Below are 19,355 nucleotides of genomic sequence, written 5' to 3'. Positions count from 1 at the left end.
AATTCTCTAGGAAGAAAATTCCTATTTTATTTATTTGTATCTTTTTGCAAACAATTTTAGAGGCAGGGTATTAAACTGATTGAAATTTCACGAGATTGACATTATTGCTTAAGGTGCTTGAATGGGTTACATTAAAAAAAAACTAAGATACAGATCATTTTAAATAAAAACTACAAGTCTCTTTTTTTTTTTAAGCAACACAATCAAGTGAATGCCACACAAATTACAGTAACTACTTTGGATATACAGAAATGGGAGCCAAAAATAAATTAATGTAATACTAGAAAACAGAAATTTAATTAGGCAGAAAAATAGGAAAGAACTTCCTGACTCGTGCCATTTGTATGAGTAAGCCACAAGAATGGTGATAAACACCTTGACCAGATAATAGAAAACCAGAGGGAAACATTTAGTGCACAATATTTTAATACACATGAATATACAAAGTTGATCAAAATGCAATGTTTAAAGATAAAATCCATCTGTAATAAAGCTACACTCCAATATCTAAAATAAGCCCTACGCACCAGTTAGAACATAGTTCGTTAGGCATGTCCGTGAAATTAAGGGTATCCAAGAAAATAAATGCATAGGGACCATTTCATTTCATCTTAAATCCAAAATATAACCAGGCCATAAAACCAAGTATGATTGGTTTCCTATTCAAATCAATACCCTGATTGTGCTAGTCCTTGCTCTCTTCAAACCAATCCACTTCAAGTTGCCTTGGAAGGGAAAAATGCATTAACATAATAGGACTGGATGTTACCATTTTTACCAAAATTTGTTTTTAAATTAACTTATTAGCATACTGATCCATAATCTAGATGCTAAACTAGTAAGCAACCAATAAAGCAAATATTTCTTCTTTTTAAAGTGTAAAACACTATAACTGATTTTTAAACATCCAGCAGTTAAAAGAAATACAGCAGGCCTTCTCACTCCTGCTGAAAAAGGACACAGAAGTCCCCAGGTTATGGGAGGAAACACTGCTGAGCCTTTGTGCCATTGTTGTGACCTTGGAAAGGTCTCACATATCCCATACCATTGTCTGCTTTATACTAGGAATGAGTGATAGAAAATAAGAATGTGTTTGCATGCTACTGTTTTTACATAAAAGCAAATGGTTGGGGGAAAAATGTAGCTGCCTAATGTTTGTTCTGTTTATTGAAGAAGAAAAAGTAAGGAATTACCAGATAGCTCTAAATTTTAAAAACCTAATGGAGTGTTGATGGAGACATATGTTTGGTCTTTCTCCAAATCTTTTCCTATATCTCACAACTATTTGAATATCTGTGCAATATTCTCCACATTTATCTTTCTTTTAATCCCAAAAATCTATTCATGAATGCTGAATTTTAACTGACTCTATTAAAAGCAAGTATTTCAGTGAAATCACTGGGAAAATCTCTTTACATATTCAAAAAATAAAGAAAATTACTTCTACAGGCTTCCAATTGAAACTTTTTTGTCTAACAAATTAGCTTCCAGAGTCGTTTCAAAGACAATTTTAATAGTTTTCTTATGAATCAATTCCAACATATTAGAGATTGACCATCATTTTCTTAAACTTTGTAACTTGCAGTCTTATATGTGGGTTATATGTTGTACAAACATTTCCCTGTAAGAATGACCTTCAACTGGAAAGTGCCTTTCCTTAAAGAATAAAGACTCACCTCCCAGGTAAGTGATTACTGAACATTTTATAGAGGAAAAAAAAAAAAGACAAAACACTTATAAATATGAATTTGCCTCTAACCAAGGCAAGGTACATTTGTGTCACTTGTATAAAACAATAACATGAAGATCACCCTGTTTTGTCTTCTCCAGTGAAGAATAAAACATGTAACTTCAAGCATGAACAAATGAAGTGTTGGCATGCTTTAAGTTCTGAGCAATAAACAATTCAAGATATTTCAAAAATAAGAAATCCAGTTTTCATCTAGATAAAGTGCTATCCTCTTCATGGTTGCAAAATGGCCACTAACATTTTTTATTTCAGTTTTAGTTCACATTATGCGTCAAGAGTTTGCATGTTCATTTGCTGATATATTAGGTAACAAAATAACATGTTCACAGTATATTATAGTGTATGGAATTCCACTGAATTCCTGAAGGAAGCCAAGATCTATGACTCATAGCATTTGTAGGAAACCAAAAAACAGCTCAACAGCAAAACACCAAATTGACCCTTTTTAGCAAAAGGTACCAATACTCTCAAATGCTCTAATAAATACATATATAACGAAAGTGAAAAAAGTAAGTAGAGTGAGATGAGGTTCTTCCAAAAAACTGTCGTATCAAGCATTCTAGGAGTCTGAGCCAGAGAAACAGCCGCCAGCTTGTTCATTCCTCCACATACCCACTAACACTTCCTGTGACTCAACTCACATGTAGCTAACTCCAGCATTCCCTCTACAGAGGTTCATCGTTAGCCCTGAGACCCACCAGCGCCTCAGTAAACTTAAAAAATTAAGCTGTGTGACGCAGCTGATGGTTATCAAGGTGCAGTGCTTTGTTACTCCTCATATGGAAGGGTGTCAGGTGCTGACTGGCTAAGGAGACATGTGTCACAGGCAGTCCATGTGTCATTTCAGCCCTAAGACCACAGACTGCACATCAATGGGATTGCAATGATAGCTTAAAAAGCTCAGCAGTGTCAGATACAGGGTAAATTCAACTCACAGGACCTTACGGAAGAAAAGTGTCACTACAACTTAACAGCATCGAGTTATTTTCCAGAAACTTGGTTTTGGTAGAAAGGTAAGAAAAGCAATTTTTCACCACCCACAAAAACTTCTTCCTCTTGGCTTTGCCTGCCCTGAGCTCCGTTTCTTAGGCCCTGGAATTCTAATGGCTGTGAAAGCACAGCCTGGAGTGGACGCTCACCACCAACACCAGCCTTTCTTCACTCCATCCCGTGGAGGGTGGCTTTTTAGTATTGAGGTTATTCACTCTGAAACACTTTCACTTGCACAAACTTAAAGCTATAGTTGCAGCCCTAAAAGGTGAACATCCACCCAGTTCTTCTGTCCCTCTGCCCGAAAAGATAGGCATGTTAAAAATGGGTAGCAATGCTTCCAGGACACGTTAAGGGGAATGCATTGGAAAGGACCCCCGATGCCATTTAGGAAGTTTTAATACCAGAATGACCTGGGTCATTCATAGGAAATGTCATTCTAATTCAGTCACACATAAGGAGTGTCATAGCATTTACCCAAATTCTAAACTTAGCAACTGTTATTCATATAACTCTTACTACAATCTGATTGCAGTTAACTCTACCTCAGACCAAAATAAAACCAAGAGTAGTGCTGCATGTAAAAAAACAAAGGGACAAAGTTTAACACAGTCAGACCATTGAGACTCAGAGTCGTATCAGTGGGCCGCTGGGGAAGGAGGTCTGCAGAGAAACTGGATAATAGTGCTTTGAACGTTCTCCCCCACTGGAATTAGTCCACAGTTCTTTTAAGTTATTCTCGTGACTGATAGAATAAAATATATCCAGATTCTGAATTTTTTGATATATCTGACGTCAGGCCATAGAATTCTTCAATAGCTTGAGCATCAATTTTCTGCAATGAAGGAAAAATAAAACAATGCAATTATTTACCAGGAGTCCCAGAAAAAGAAAAACGAACAGAATATACAATAAAATGTGAGAAACACTGATTATTATAAGTCACAATTAAGAACTGGTTTTAGGTGTATATTTGTGATGCTGGAGATCAAACCCTGAGCCTCGTGCCTGTAAGGCTAGCACTCTACCATTGAGCAATATGTCTGCAAAACTAGGAACTTTTGATAGCAAATAGTTAATTCCATAGACTTGACAGAAGGACATCATTACATAATTTGCAAATGGCTGGAAAGAAAGTCACCATTTTATCTATCAGCAACCATACACAAATGCTCTTGGAAGAAACCAGCAATTGTCTTTCAAAAAGCACATGCAGGGCCTGGGCGTACCCTTAGTTCCCTCAGGCCAAAAGAGTTCATTTCCTTTGCTGTGAAGCTCCTGCAAGAGTTACGCTAGTAGGTTAAAGCAGGTCATGTCTTTGTTTTTTTTGTTTTTTTTCAGGTCATGTCTTTGAGTATCGAAGTCACCTCACCAAAAAAAAAAAAAATAAATCTGTATGCAATGCTTTGGTGTCCAGGGCCCCACAGACAAAAATATATATTTTTCAACAATAATCAATACAATAAAAATTTCTTACCAGAATTTTAACAGGACTCTGAAAGCTATTATTTGCCCTGCACCAGAAAGGACTTTCGTCACAGCAAGAAACGGGACTTATGTATCAGTGTGATTTTAGGTGGCCTGAGATTCAGAGATACTACATGTGTGTGTGGCCGAGCAGTTAACAAGAACACAGTAGGAATAATTCCACAATCCTGCTCCTCTCCCTTTCCATGGAGAATGCAGTCAGCAAAATTGAGTTTTGATAAAAATGTAAAGTGTTTTCAAGTAGGATTATGGGCAAACAGGCATATTTCAGAAAATGTTCACAGTAGACTCCCCCAGTATCAGCTACACTGCATGCCTGTTGGAGATGAATTTGCATACCAACCTCTACAATGTCATCATCAAACAAAAGCCAGAAACCGTGACTTTTCACAATAGTGATGTAATGCCCACGATTAGGACCACTAGAAAAGAACAAATCCAAGAAAGTTAGCAGCCAACATTTATTTTACAAAACTCTGCTTACTTCTTTGTCAGCAGTGACTCTCTAGGGGAGAAAATCCCTGTTTATTCCTCAGAGCATCAATCGACATCCTAAATTACCTAGCAGAGTTTTGGTTTTGGTGGTGCAGAGATTTGTACTCACTTGCCCATTATCTACCTTTCCCACCATATCCAAAGTTTCATGAGGGAAGGGCTCCATAACATGTGTCATGTTCACTGTGGTATTGACAGATCCTAGTACAGAACCCAGGAAATAAGAGATCAAACCTCAGGAACCCACCCATTCCCCATGCATAGGCCAGCCCTCTCTATGTATAGGACAGAACCTATACCTAGAAGTTTAAAGCATCCTCCTGGCTGCCATAAAATGAGGTTTCTTCTACCAGGCCTTTCTGTTATTATGTTTGTGCCTCACCACAGGCAGAAACCTCTGAAACTATAAGCTAAAATAAATCTTTCCTCCTTTAAGTTAATTTTCCCAGGGATTTTATCACAGTAATAAAAAGTGACTAACACAACCTACTGATGTCACAGACTTAGTTTGTGTAAGTGCACGCTATATACTTTATTATGTTCACAAAATGATGAAACCATATGCTCCCACATTTCTTATGACTTATCTCTATTGTTAAACAACACATCTGTATATTCTGAGGCAATCAAATGTTTGGATGACAGTTCCAAAAGTACTGAGTGTCACAACCCAGTGAGGGTGCAGCTGAGTCTATGTCCACAAGACAATCCCTATGCTTCTCAGGAAGCACCTGCTTCCTGACCCACCTTTACCTGCCACAGTGAACAACCACAGCGACCAGGTCATACATGCGGTCCAGGTTCACGGCATCACTGGAGGTGTTGAAGAGCCGGAGCTCCAGAGGGAAGACCACCCGGTAAGACAGCTTGGTGTACCTGTGAAGCTGCTCCATGTACTTGAACCGCTTTAGGTGCAGGGCCAAAATCATGGGCAGCTTTTTTACCCTCATCCTAAAAAAGCATGAAACAGAAAATTAGTTGTACCTAAAGCCTCTTAGGGAAAGAGAATACACGGTCACCTGCACAAACAAAAACAGGAGAGGGTCTAGCAAATAACCAAAAAGCTCACAAGAAGGAAAATGTGCTCACTTGTGAGACTGACTTCCTACATATTTGGGTACCTGGAGCCTGCCAGCAAGAGGAAAGTTCAATAGTGTGCCTGTGTTTGATCAAAGCAGACACTCCAGAATTTGTGTACCAATAAAAAGCATGATGTATAATTGCTCTCTGACACTGCCCTCTGCCTCCCAGAATGGAAAATATTTGGATAATCCAACTCCTAAGATATGCACATGAGAGCTGAGAGGTTAGGAGAAGAAGTTGAAAAGAGGACAAAGCCCAAGCATGCAGACCGGAACTTCCGGTTCTAAGGGCTTGCAAGAAGATGTTTCTGGCCCGAAAACCTGGGCATCAACACTGAGGGTGCCAGGCTCACATTCACTCTTTAATTTGTGATCTTGGTCAAGTCAGTCGCCTTCAATGGTTCTCACTTTCCTCATTTATAAAATATAGGGGCTGCCTTAGGGCTACATTTCCCCAGCTAAGTTGAAAGTGTGGGATTCCTATGGCCAAGTTTGGACAAGGCTACTGCCTATTTGAAGGCCTCTGTGTACATTCATGCACTTAAGGTTTAGAGAAATCCTGCAATAACAGAACTGTTCTGGTTTGTTGGAAGCAGCATGTCACAAGCTTACATAAACACAAAGGTCTTTTCACTACATGACCATTAATGCTCCTTGGTAAACTGTCACAACAGTAATACTGCTAGGAAAGAGGACTCCCAGATATCTCTCAGGTCCGCCATGCTAAGAATGTGCTGAATTACTGTAAGTGCTGTTCACTGCGTACATTTTCAATGCATATTGTTTGAAAAGGACTGATTTTAAGAGAAAATTTATTAAAGGAATCTACTAAGGTGAGACTCTGTTCATAAAAATAAGCAAAATAAAAACAGAAGAAAAATAAGAATTATAGGGAACCACAATTTATAGAAGCACATGACATTTTCAAGTATAAAATCTCCAGGACCGAACAGAAAACACCTTCATGCCACATAGGCGGACCTGGTACGCCTTAGGCAAATGAGACTATTTGGCTGGGAAGCAGAGGTGAGTTCCCACTGTGGCCTGCTACAACCAGCTGACCTTTTGCAAGTTTTGATGCAGTGATGTGTGGGCTGGGGAGATGAACAGAGAAATTATTTCAATTTCTGGTCTAGACTCCTGAGGGTTTTTACATAGCAGTATTGAGCCTCTACGAGCAACCTTGAAAATTCCAGAACCACCAGCATGATAAATTTCACTTGTAGGAAGGTTTTATAGGATGACTAAACTGTCAAGCTTCTTTGCTTCTTGGGGCAGATGATGGGGAACACCTGGTTATCTCCAACTGTCCAAGAGCTATAACTGGCAGGTGCTGATAAGAAGATGGGGAGCCTTGGATCCTGTGTGAATTCAGAACACAATAACCTTCTTCTCACCTATCCCTGCAACTGAAATGTCCTTGATTCCCTCACAATACCTCATGAAATCACAGATGTTTTAAATATCTAGCTGTAAATAAGATATCCCAATATCTAATGCAAAAAAAAAAATTGGGTGTATGTTATGTATTGTGCTAAGCACCTCACATAATTTATCTTTAATTCCCAAGAGGGTGATGATTATATTTGATCCCCACTCGTTTACCCAGCACAGAATCGGGCACGAAGCAGTACTCACTATTTGTTAAATGGAAGACTGAAGGAATGACCAAACAGACAAATGGACAACTGTCCAAGGTCAGCATTCTTGTCCAGATTTTACTGCTGAGGAAGGTAATTGACCCCCAAAGCTGCATGAAGATGAGGCTCAAAAGCAAACCAGTTATGCCCCGTAGTCTGGTTCCTTCTCATGACACAAATCCACCCAGGCTGAGTCATTTGCCTACCTTTTCTGGGCCTCCTGCTTGCTACAGCACGTTTCACAGTAATATTTCTGCTCACTACACAGTGTTTCTGTGTTGCTGAAGTCTCTGTAGAGAAAAATATTTTCTTCTTTAAAAATGTCCAAACATACTTGGTATACCACATTTTAATCCCCTCTATTACCTGCAGAGTAATTTTTAAGTGAAAGTGGGGAAAACAGTAATCACAAAGGATCCTTCTTAAGACAGGGGCTGTTACACCATTAGAGCATGTCTGGACTACACAGTGGGTTCGAGGCCAGCCTGGACCCTATCTCCAAAATAAAAACTTTATTTAAGGAGACACAGGCAGGTATAACCTAGGCTTTCCAACAGAGTCAAAAAAAAAAAAAAAAAAAACCACTCAGGACTTAGTAGAAAATGGCTATAAGTTAAAAATCAAAAATTAAAACAGAACAATACTATCTATAGTAAAAGCTCACCTAAATCAGGTTATCAGGTTCAAAAAGGCAATTGTGAAAAATGCAAGGTGACATTATTGTACAGTTAATTTTTTTAAAAAAAAGTTCATATTTTCAAAGACCACAGAGTAACGACAGTGAAATTGAACTACACAACTGCCCTTAAGTTGAACCATGAAAACCCCAAGTTATCAGGAAGTAGCTGCCCCCTGCCCCTACCCTGGTCCCCACAATGCCACATGGTGTAAACTTTAGTCTGCCTCCTTTTAAGAGCAGAAGCCACTGTGCTCAGTCTATGTGTCTTATCGTAAGATTTTACTCTAGTTAGGGTTTTCACGTTTTTAAATGTCAAGGCCTTCCCTTCTTTTCTGGTCATGGAGATTAACATTTCTGTGGTCCACTTCAAAAGGCCGCAAAGAACATCCAGAATATAATAATACCCTGGAATTTTGAAAGCGCTGTGACACAGAGTGTCCTCGAAGCAGCATGATCAGATTTTACTCTACAGAAAACAGTACTGAAATGGTGTTAATGACTCTGTCACTTACATAGAGCACATCAAAGGAAAACACAGATTGTTCATTCATGAACTCTCCAGTCACTCACTGACAAGTCCTCCGGGCTCTGTCCTGGAGATCTGCAGAGTAACTGTCCTCATGCAGCTCCCAGTCTAACAGAGATGGATGCAAATGATCACAGTGTAGCGTAGACACAATGTACTACATGTGATTCTCCTGCCTAAACCTCCCAAGTTTCCTGCTGCCCTCAGAAATGACAGCCCAACTTCTCTGGTGCCTGTATGCCATGGTCATCAAGCCATCAGCCCAATTGATTTTCTGACCTCATCTTTTACTCCATCCAACCTCCTCCTCTTGGCTCTAGTCACAGGGGCTTGGGCTGCCCTCTTTCTGCCTTAGGGCACTTGCTAGAGCTGTTTCCTCAGCACCTAGCTCTTCCCAGAGGCCTCCAAGGCTACCTGGACTGGCTGTTCAGAGCTCAGCAGAGAGGACTCCTCTTCAGAGAAGACTTCTATGAATGCTCTAAGGACATCCTACCCAGCCCCATCTTCTGGTTTTCTTCAGAGCTCATCTCCCCATCTGAACCACCCTCCTATTCATCTGACTACTTGTCTCTCTTAAGTGGGCAGGGAACATTGTCTGCCTCTTTCATTGCTATATTCCCAGCCTGACACTCAATAATACTTGCTGGATGAATGAATGAATCAGGACAGGTGCAAATATAAAGTCAAGGAAAAACTACAGAGAAGAGAAATGAACTTGAACTGTTGTAATTCAGGGTGCTTTCCTTAGGGGCAAGGCCCATGTCAGGACCTAACAGAAGGAAGTGTGCCAGGAGGATAAGTCAGGCACATAGGGACATCTGGGTGTGCAGCCCTGTGAGTGCCTCAGCCCCAGGTACCCGACTAAGGAGGCAGGTGTCAACCCTGGGTACTGGGGCCCCATGAACAGATCTCAGCGAGGAAAAGACACTCAGTGCTTTTGAGAAACACCACTTTGAGCAGCACTGAAGAGGAAGGATTGGAGGGCATCAGAGGGTAGGGAAACCATTTAGAAGGCAAATTAGGCTTGACTTTTAGATTTCTAGTGCTTGATGCATAAGCAGACTCAAACTTAGCTGAGTGAATATGTCAACTGAGTTAAGTGAGGTGACATCTGTGGTTGTACAGATTGACTAGTGTGGGAGGGGGGAGCTGGGGGGCAGTGAGATGTGGAGATTTATTATCTGTCAATCTCCCCAGACCAACCTCTTTATCTAGCTGAAGAACCAGAATAACCAAGCACTACAAAGAGCAAGGAATTAACACTCTGAAAAAAATGTCTGTTGTAGATCCAGATAGGTAGAAATATAGCAGAGGTTCAAACAGGTTGTGCATAAATTTTTTTTTTTTTTTCATTTTTCTTTTATTATTCATGTGTGCATACAAGGCTTGGTTCATTTCTCCCCCCTGCCCCCACCCCCTCCCTTACCACCCACTCCGCCCCCTCCCGCTCCCCCCCTCAATACCCAGCAGAAACTATTTTGCCCTTATCTCTAATTTTGTTGTAGAGAGAGTATAAGCAATAATAGGAAGGAACAAGGGGTTTTGCTGGTTGAGATAAGGATAGCTATACAGGGCATTGACTCACATTGATTTCCTGTGTGTGGGTGTTACCTTCTAGGTTAATTCTTTTTGATCTAACCTTTTCTCTAGTTCCTGGTCCCCTTTTCCTATTGGCCTCAGTTGCTTTAAGGTATCTGCTTTAGTTTCTCTGTGTTAAGGGCAACAGATGCTATCTAGTTTTTTAGGTGTCTTACCTATCCTCATATCTCCCTTGTGTGCTCTCACTTTTACCATGTGATCAAAGTCCAGTCCCCTTGTTGTGTTTGCCCTTGATCTAATGTCCGCATATGAGGGAGAACATAAGATTTTTGGTCTTTTGGGCCAGGCTAACCTCACTCAGAATGATGTTCTCCAGTTCCATCCATTTACCAGCGAATGATAACATTTCGTTCTTCTTCATGGCTGAGTAAAACTCCATTGTGTATAAATACCACATTTTCTTAATCCATTCGTCAGTGGTGGGGATCTTGGCTGTTTCCATAACTTGGCTATTGTGAATAGTGCTGCAATAAACATGGGAGTGCAGGTGCCTCTGGAGTAACCTGTGTCACATTCTTTTGGGTATATCCCCAAGAGTGGTACTGCTGGATCATATGGTAGATCTATGTTTAGATTTTTAAGAAGCCTCCAAATTTTTGTCCAGAGTGGTTCTACTAGTTTGCGTTCCCACCAGCAGTGTACAAGGGTTTCTTTTTCCCCTGCATCCTCACTAACAACTGTTGTTAGTGGTGTTGCTAATGATGGCTATTCTAACAGGGGTGATCAGTAATCACCATCCTTCCCAGCCCCAGCTGCCTGGAAGCCCACTGCCATGACAGGAAAGGTGACATTATCCCGGCACTGGCTCTAAGAAATGGAAAATGAACCCCAGCAGTAAACTGACAGAGACCAGGACTGTGGGATCAAGTTGGTAGTTGTCAGAACAAAAGTGAGCAATAAAAGTGCCAGGCATGAAGGGCATGCCTGTAATCTCAGAGGCAGCATGGGCTACATAGGCAGATCCTGTTTCAAACAAACAAAAAAGCAACAAAGACGGAGGAAGTTTTTCAAGGAGACACTGAAAGGGGAGGCAGATGGAACAAAGGTCTTTCAAGATATGCTTTGGGAACAAATCCAATAAGAAATACATGCCTTTATAAAGGAAATTATAAAACCTTTAAAAAACGTACATGTGAAAACTTGAATAAATGGAGAAAGACTTTCTGGATGTGAGCTTACCTCTACTGCAGACACAGCTATGGTGTCCAAATGTCTATACTTGATACATTTTCAATTAATATTTTAATTTTCACTCAATGTAATAGTTGAAAAACTGATTTGAGGGAAAAAAATCTTAACAATGCTTCTTTTTTGTTTTTTTTTTCTGATAACTTCCATGCTGTGACCCACATAGAAGCTGACGCCATGTGAGAAGCACGCTGGGGTAAACTGATGTGGATGCTCCTATGCTGGTCGTGCAGCTGTGGCAGTGCAGGCCCTGGCTGGCCTCCCAGGAGCTGAATGGTCAGCACACATGTGACCCATGTTCCCTGGTGCTGGGAAGCTCCACTCGAGGATCTAGGTTAGAGGTTCGTCTCCTGGCTGCTCATAGAACCATCTGAGGATGTTTAAAATCAACTTCAATGCCCACCCCCTTCCACCGCTGTTAACGATATCAGAACCAGGGTAAAACCCAGGCATTACTGCATTTCATACTTCTCAGAAGTCACACTGCTGCCAGGACTGAGAACAGCTGTTCCATTGCTGCCCAAATGTGTACCTGAACCACCTGGGGAATCTTGCCAGAATGCAGGCTGTTTCTAGAGCTTCTGCATTTCTAATGAGATCCCAGGTGATGTCAACAGTGCTAGCCCACAGACCTCTGTGTGAGTAGCAGAGCTAGAGTGTGGATGGTACTAGAATCACCAGAGTACAAATTAAAGACAGAGGCTGGACTCACTGTGCAGTACTGGGTTTGAACTCAGGGCCTCAAGCTCGCCAGGCAGGTACTCTGACACTTGAACCACACTCCCAGTCCTTTTTTGCTTTAGCTATTTTTCAGATAGAATCTCATGATTTTGCCTTCGGCTGGTCTTGAACTGAGATCCTCCTATCTATGTCTCCCTAAGTAGCTGGGATATAAGTGTATACCACCACACTCTGTTTTCAAAGAAGCTCTTGAAATGTGGCCTGGACCTCTATTTTTACTAACATCCCCAAGCCACTCTGATATACACTGAAGTTTGAGAACCACTGGCTTAAGTATTAATGAAAAATTTTTTTAAATCCATGAATAAGGCTTGTGGGTCAGGTATTAGGAAGTACTATATATTAACATTAGTCAAAACTGAAATGCTGGCCACAGAAACAGGAGAGATAAGCAGAAGGAATGGATGTGCATAAAAACTAAATAAAAGCAGTTTCTCAAAAGAAGTAGAAAAGGATTCCTTTCAAAAGAAGATTAATTTTTCAAATGGAAAGCGCTTGGGGAGAATTTAAAGGCTGCTTTCCTAGGACCCCTGGCTGACCTCCCTGGCATGGGGAAAGTGTGGATTGTAAGTGATAGTAAGATGGGAGGGGAAGGTGGGTTTAAAACCCTGAGCACTCAGAGGAAAAAGCTAAGGTTCTGTGAAGGAGCTACACAGAGACTAAGGCACTCAAGAGGAAGACAAAAAAAAAATTCCAGAAAGGCCAAGCAAGGACAATGAAGATAAACTGCATGGCACATATTTTTAGTTTTTGCCAGAGGGTATTCTTGACCTTTTTAAAAGAATAAAAATCTTTCTCTGTGCGTGTGTCCTGCTATCAGGCAGATGGCTTCCCCTGCCTAAGACACAGAACCACTGAGTCTAAAAAATTACAATCATAGCCCAGCTACGGTATGGATTTACAACTTCTCTAGACCTATGCCCTGGATTTAACCACTATTTATACCATTTCTCTGAGACAAAAGTTCAGCGAAAATACATTATAATTCATTACTAAAGCCCTACTGGGCTGGTTGAGCAACTCAGGTGGTAGAGCTTCTGCCTTGCACATGTGGAGTCCTGAGTTCAAACCCCAGGAGCACTAAAAAGCAAAAAACAAAAAGTCCTACTGGAAGGAGGTGTGGTGAGGACTAAATCTGCTATTTTACTTGATTCTTTAAAAAGTCATTAAAATAGATGAAAGACAGAAATTTCACATCACATGAGCTAAAGACATGATGTTAAAGAAAATTGATAATTTGAATTTAAAAACAAAGAAAATAAAATGGATACAAACTGAATTAAATCATGAAAGGGGAAGATCAACATCATTCCTTCTTTTCTGATTCAGAGATTAAAAAAAAAAAAAAAAACTATTGAATCTCTTCCCAAAGAGATGTCCAGCTTATGGGAGTGGGGGTGGGGGAGGGGTGGGCCTCTGGGCAGTGGGAAAGCAATCAGCCCCCAGCTCATACAACATACCACACCTAATGAACAAGAGCCTCTTCCCTACACTTCCTTCTGGTGGGTAGGACAAAAGCTGCTCCCCACCCCAGCACAGAACTCTCCATGACAACTCCTGGCAGACTTTTCTTTAGATGCACATGTGAGAGCAGCTGGAGGTCAGTCAGTCAAGATCTCATTTGGGGGTGATGTAAGATGAGGGGGTGCATGTCAGATGGAAACCTAATGATGTTTAAAAGGCACTCGGGCCATTGCACACTCACCTATCCCAGCGCCAACATTCCCAAATGCCCCCACCTTTGCCTTCTGCAGGAGAGTGAATATGGGTTTACATTTCTCTATAACATGGTTCTCCAAAGGTTGAAGTCAGAACTAACTACTCAGGCCTTTATCTGCCTCATCTCAACACGATAGCCATGGCCACCTGCCCACTTGAACAGCCCAGGAATTTCTTGAAAGAGAGGTCAAGCTGTCTGTTTCCTCAACCCCAAGTTCCCACCAAGAAGGAGAATGGGCAAATAATGCCTTTTCCCCATTCCCTCATCTGTGATTCATGGTGGTACATTTCATCCTCAGCTTTTTCCACACCCTGTGATCATAAAACCTTGGGGAGATCAAAAATAGCTTCTTTTTGGAGTAGTGTTGGGAACCTATGCCCTTAACAGAATTAGGCAGGAGAAAGAGACCATCTTGGCCTACAAAACACACTGCAAACAAAGAGATGACCAGCTTATGGGGGTGGGGTGGGGGAGGGGTGGGCCTCTGGGCAGTGGGAAAGCAATCAGCCCCCAGCTCATACAACATACCACACCTAATGAACAAGAGCCTCTTCCCCAGCTGCTGTTCGCTCCAGGTAACCTGTGCTCCTGAAATAATAGTCCTGTCACCTGAACTGTCCTGATACAAATCAATAGTGCCTTGTTATGACAATACAAAATGTCCCTGAGCTGTGACACCAGTGCATCAGGGAGGCCCACCCTGACCACCTAGTCTACATGTGCACCTTTACCAGCAGTCACCCTCTAGACCAGTTTTCTTTCCTTCATTGCACTGATCAGTTGTGTATCTCACTAAAATGGAAGTGCAGGACAGAGCAGGGGACTTATCTGACATTTGCTCCTCTAGCCCCAGCACATTATAAGTACTCATTTCCTCTGTTGAAAGAGAGTGGAGAGTGGGAATCTTGTCTCTGCAGCAACTCTGGGCACATTTTCCATGCACAAATCAATATGCAATATCTACAGTAATCCTGGGCACATTTTTTTACACTCTGGGCTTCTTACCTTCTCTCAGCATTAATGAGGAGGAATTTCCTTCCGTGAATCATCTCCCCAGAATACTAAAAAGATGGAGGAAAAGGCAATTCCCTCATTGGTTCTCAAAGTGCATAATTTTTTTAAAAATACAAGAAACTATCTCAGAAAAAGAAAGAGTTAATGGTAGGCATCTGTAATAATTTTTAACTCTCACATGAGAGTGTATGTGAGAGAAAGGCTGATGAAAGTCCAAAGCATACATCTGTATTAAAGATTAAAATTTTATTTTTAACTTTAGTGACTGATTTCCACCTGATCCTCCCTTTTGCTCAGTGAGCCTCTTCTCCAAACCACTTGTACTTACTTTTAATCTCTCTTGGGAAAGAAGAAATAGAAAATAATACGATAATATTGGTCTCAGAGCAAGGAAGATTACATCCTGAAGAAATACAGGATTTTATTTACCCCGTATATTTACTAGCTTGATGAAAGGGTCAAACCACAGTCAGAATTCATGAGATTACCTCAGACAGTGGGTAATAGAAGTGTTTTGCTCCACATCAACAGAAAGGTCAAGAAAATCTTCATCTTTGCTACTCACCTGAAGCAAAAAAAAAAAAAAAAAACGGGGGAGGTGTATTAGGCACAAAATACACAGTAGACATGGTAGCTATAACTTTGAGTGCTTACAGGTAATCCAACACTGGAACTATAGAAGTCAGGTGTACTCACGGAACCAGTTACTTCAGAATCATCCCAATCTAGAGAACGTACAGATTCTCAAGTCAGCCTCATTCCTATTACAATGTTGATTCAAAGTTTTATCTGTCTTTTCTTTTTTGGGGGGGGGGGCTGGGATTGAACCCAGGGCCTTGCGCATGCTAGGCAAGTGCTGTACCACTGAGCTACATCCTCAGCCCAATTCAAAGCTTTAATAACTAAAACCCAACCAGATTTCTCTTCTGTTCCGGCTACAATTTTAATACAGGAAGTATAAGAGAAGCATCCATGTTCTCCAGACTGGCAGAATGACAGAAATGGAAAAAGGACAAGAGACAGAAAATCTATTGCCCATTCATTAAATCCAGTCACTTGAATTCACTCCCTTTTTGCCATGCTTTGTTGAGCAAACCATTTGTGGGCCCAGGGAGCTGAAGTCTCACACCAATTACCTACCCATCAAGCTGTCCGCTGTCCCGGAAGTGATCATTATTTGCAGAGTCCTGTGCTGTCTGTGGTAACAGTCACTGTTGGCCTGGAGCCCTGGCCCACACAGGCTGCCATGCTGTGGATGTCCTTGGCTGAGCCAGCTCACTGGCCCCAGCCACTCCTCAGCCCTCCCAGGTCAGAACATTCCAGTGCTGGCTCTCTTACTTATCAAAGCTCACCAAGTGCTTACATTCCACTCGTTTACCAACAACCCTGGGGTTGTCTGTCTTGCTCTTGGAGTGGATGGACAAGCTGGCCCAGCAATAAACTTGAAGTGCTCAGTCAACTGGCAGCATAATGAATATTGCACTCCTTTACAAGTGTGACAGCTGTGCCAGGACCTCAAAATCTGTGAATTATCTAAAGAAATATTCAGAGCTGTGAACACACTCTTTTATAGGTATACACAAACATGGGTCCTGAGACGGACATCCCAGACCCATATTCTGTTCCTGACCTAAGTATATTAGATGACTGGGAGCCAGTTACTTAGCCTCTCTACACCTCAGTTTCCTCATTTGCAAAGTGGTGATAGTAAGAGTATTTATCTCATAAAGTTGTTGCATGGATGAAATACATTTTAAGAGTTTTAAAAAGTAAGCATTCAATAAATGGGGGAGAATGTGACTTGCCTGGGTCTGTGGGATTTTAGAAGACATGTTATAGGTGACAGCAATCACTTGTGAAACTGCTCTCTTGCACGTCTGTCATCACCATAAGAAGGCTAAGCCCAGGCTAGCCCACTGTTTTCAGGAAAAATATGGGAGACCCAAGAAAGAGGGCTATCCCAAGTAAGGCACCCCAGCCAGGCACCCCAGCCAAGCACAGCCCAGAGGCAACCTGTGACACACGACTGAGCCAGCTACCCACAAACACAAGAGTTCAACCAAGTCTAGGATAGATCAGTCTCCCCCTAGCCCACCCATAGTTGCATGGGCTCTAATGATAGTCTCATTTAATCCTCAGTGTATTGGACATGGTTTGTAGCAAAGCAATGGAGAACTGATACAACCACATAACATTATATGCATTTTATAATTGAAAGTTCAAAAGATTGGCTTCAGTAATAACTGAAATCCTAGCATACTAATATTAACGTGCCTTCAAAAAACTATAAACTTCTCCAGATACCTATAAATTTAGAAAACCATATGCTAAGAGTAGGTACCTAAATGGTGTTGGAGAACAAACACAAACACGTGGATGGGGAGCACAGGAGTTTGTGGCTTCACAGCATTTATCTGGGGAAATGCAGTCATTCTGGTATTAAAGCCAGAAGAATGAATCTGAAAAACCACATCCACTGGAAAAAACGGAGAGTCTGAGATGGTATCCCCAACTCTGCCCCTGTCTGGCTGACTGCTAAGCTAAACCACACAGCCACTTAGCTGAGGACAAAAGGGTTGAGCCAAGATTCAAGCCACCACCCAATAAACAGAATTTGTGGTTTGAATCTAAGATAACTGCCTGCTAAAACTAAAGAAAGTCAATGCTCACTGAAGAAGAAAATAACAGAATCCAGAGTCTCTTCAATTTAACACTGTCAATGTCAAAATTCAAACATACAGTATGTGAAGAAGCAGGAAAATGGGAGACATTCTAAAATGAAAGAAAACCAACTGAGTCCAATTCTGGGATGACCCAGACATTAGAATGAGCAGATTAGGATTTTAAAGAAACTATTTAACTATCTTCAGTTAAGAATTCATTGCTAACAGACCTTCACTACAAGAAAGGTTAAAGGAAGTTCTTCAAGCCAAAGAGAAATCAGGCTTTTGGAGATCTGGATATTGAATAGTAAGGAGTAGACTCACCTGTAGGAGCACAAAGGACTTGGGTGGCTTCTCTGGTTGTCAGCATTGTTGTTTTGGCTTTCCCCTTAGTTTTTAAAATAATACTTAAGTTCTTTAAAGGAAAAGTTGGAACAAGGCCCTGTGAAGTTTTTATCATTGGCAATACATGTAGCAACCATAGCATATTTTATGTGAGACGGCAACAGACTGTGAAGAGAGAAGACTGTACATTGCATTGGAATTGCTAGAATGACCATGCAACACACCCACACACATGGGTAGAAGACACACGTACTGCTACACATCCTACAGTGCACAGGGCAGCCCCACAACAAAGAATTATCTGAACCAAATGCCAATAGTTCTGGCAATGTCAAAAGTTCTGTCATTAATAGTTATATGCTTGGGAAATTGCTTTGAAATGCAGATGACACAGTTGCCAGGATACAGCATTTATTAGGGCATAACACATGGCTTAGAATGTAAAATGAATGAAATCATTCAGAATACATTCCCTAACTACAACAGTATTAAAAATTAATAACATTAGGATAGCTAGGAAAATCTAAAATGTTTGGAAATTAAAACAGTATCCTTCAAACTACTGCATGGGTCAATTTAAAAATCACAAGAGAAACTAGAAAATATTTTTAACTGATAGCAAAGAAAACATAACATTAAAATTTGTGAGGTGTTCTTAGCACACACAAGGCACTGGGTTCAATCCCAAAAGCACCAAAAAAGAAAAAGACCAAAAAAAAAAGTGAGATGCAGCTAAAGCAGGGGTTAAAGGGAAACTCACAGCCTTACAGCTATCTATTAATAAACAAAACACCAGGATCATCTTTTCTATTTTAACTGCCATATCCTTAATACTTAATATCATTCCCAACATTCAGTAGCTGCCCTACAAATATTTACTAAGTGAATTAGTTAATTGAACAAATAGATATCCAAATGTGAACACTGGCATCTGAGTGGCAGAACTATGAATGATTTACTTTTTAATATATTCTGATTTCTGTTTCTTAAAAATAATCTACAACATTTGTGGGGAGTGGATTATAAGAAGCCCATGAGAACTGGACATAAGCACAACTGTGCCCAGTGTTCTATAGGCTGACTTCAGCACAGCCCCACCCAAGAATAAGGTGAGAATAAGATGCAGAGCAACTGCTTTTCCTAAGAACGCAGGTTCCTCTTGTTAAGTGTCACATCCCTCTCCAAGAACTGCTGCTCCACCTTGTTTACCACTGGATATAAAAGACTTGCTGAAGGAGGATGACAGGCTTTTGGGCTTTTTGACAGGGAAGGCTTTTTGGATGCAGGAGGCTTTTAGAAGGGAGGATTGCTGGAGGGAGATTGCTGAAAGGGGGAAAATGAATTGCTGGCTGAAGGGAGGATTGCTGAAGGGGAATTGCTAGCAAGTCTGAGGGTCGAGATTTTAAGAAAGCTAAAGAGAACATGGGACAGTGCA

The 19,355-nt window shown here is 41.0% G+C and overlaps 1 protein-coding gene across 3 annotated transcripts in view; it reads right to left on the bottom strand.

Annotated features, from left to right (window-relative positions):
- Positions 1–408: 408 nt before the first annotated feature.
- The window catches only part of Usp46 (ubiquitin specific peptidase 46), a 61,011-nt gene continuing 42,064 nt past the window's right edge, over positions 409–19,355 (bottom strand). For all 3 annotated transcript variants that reach the window (XM_020161790.2, XM_074042266.1, XM_074042267.1), the window contains 5 exons: positions 15,401–15,477; positions 7,652–7,735; positions 5,477–5,674; positions 4,572–4,650; positions 409–3,575 (listed from right to left, as the gene is read on the bottom strand). In XM_020161790.2, coding sequence (XP_020017379.1) covers positions 3,474–3,575; positions 4,572–4,650; positions 5,477–5,674; positions 7,652–7,735; positions 15,401–15,477 — 540 coding nt within the window. In that variant the 3' untranslated portion in view covers positions 409–3,473. The remainder of the gene's footprint in view (positions 3,576–4,571; positions 4,651–5,476; positions 5,675–7,651; positions 7,736–15,400; positions 15,478–19,355) is intronic.

This window comes from Castor canadensis, chromosome 9 (genome assembly GCF_047511655.1).
Source record: "Castor canadensis chromosome 9, mCasCan1.hap1v2, whole genome shotgun sequence".
NCBI classification, from domain to species: domain Eukaryota; kingdom Metazoa; phylum Chordata; class Mammalia; order Rodentia; family Castoridae; genus Castor; species Castor canadensis.
This window is presented reverse-complemented; position numbering and strand designations above follow the sequence as displayed.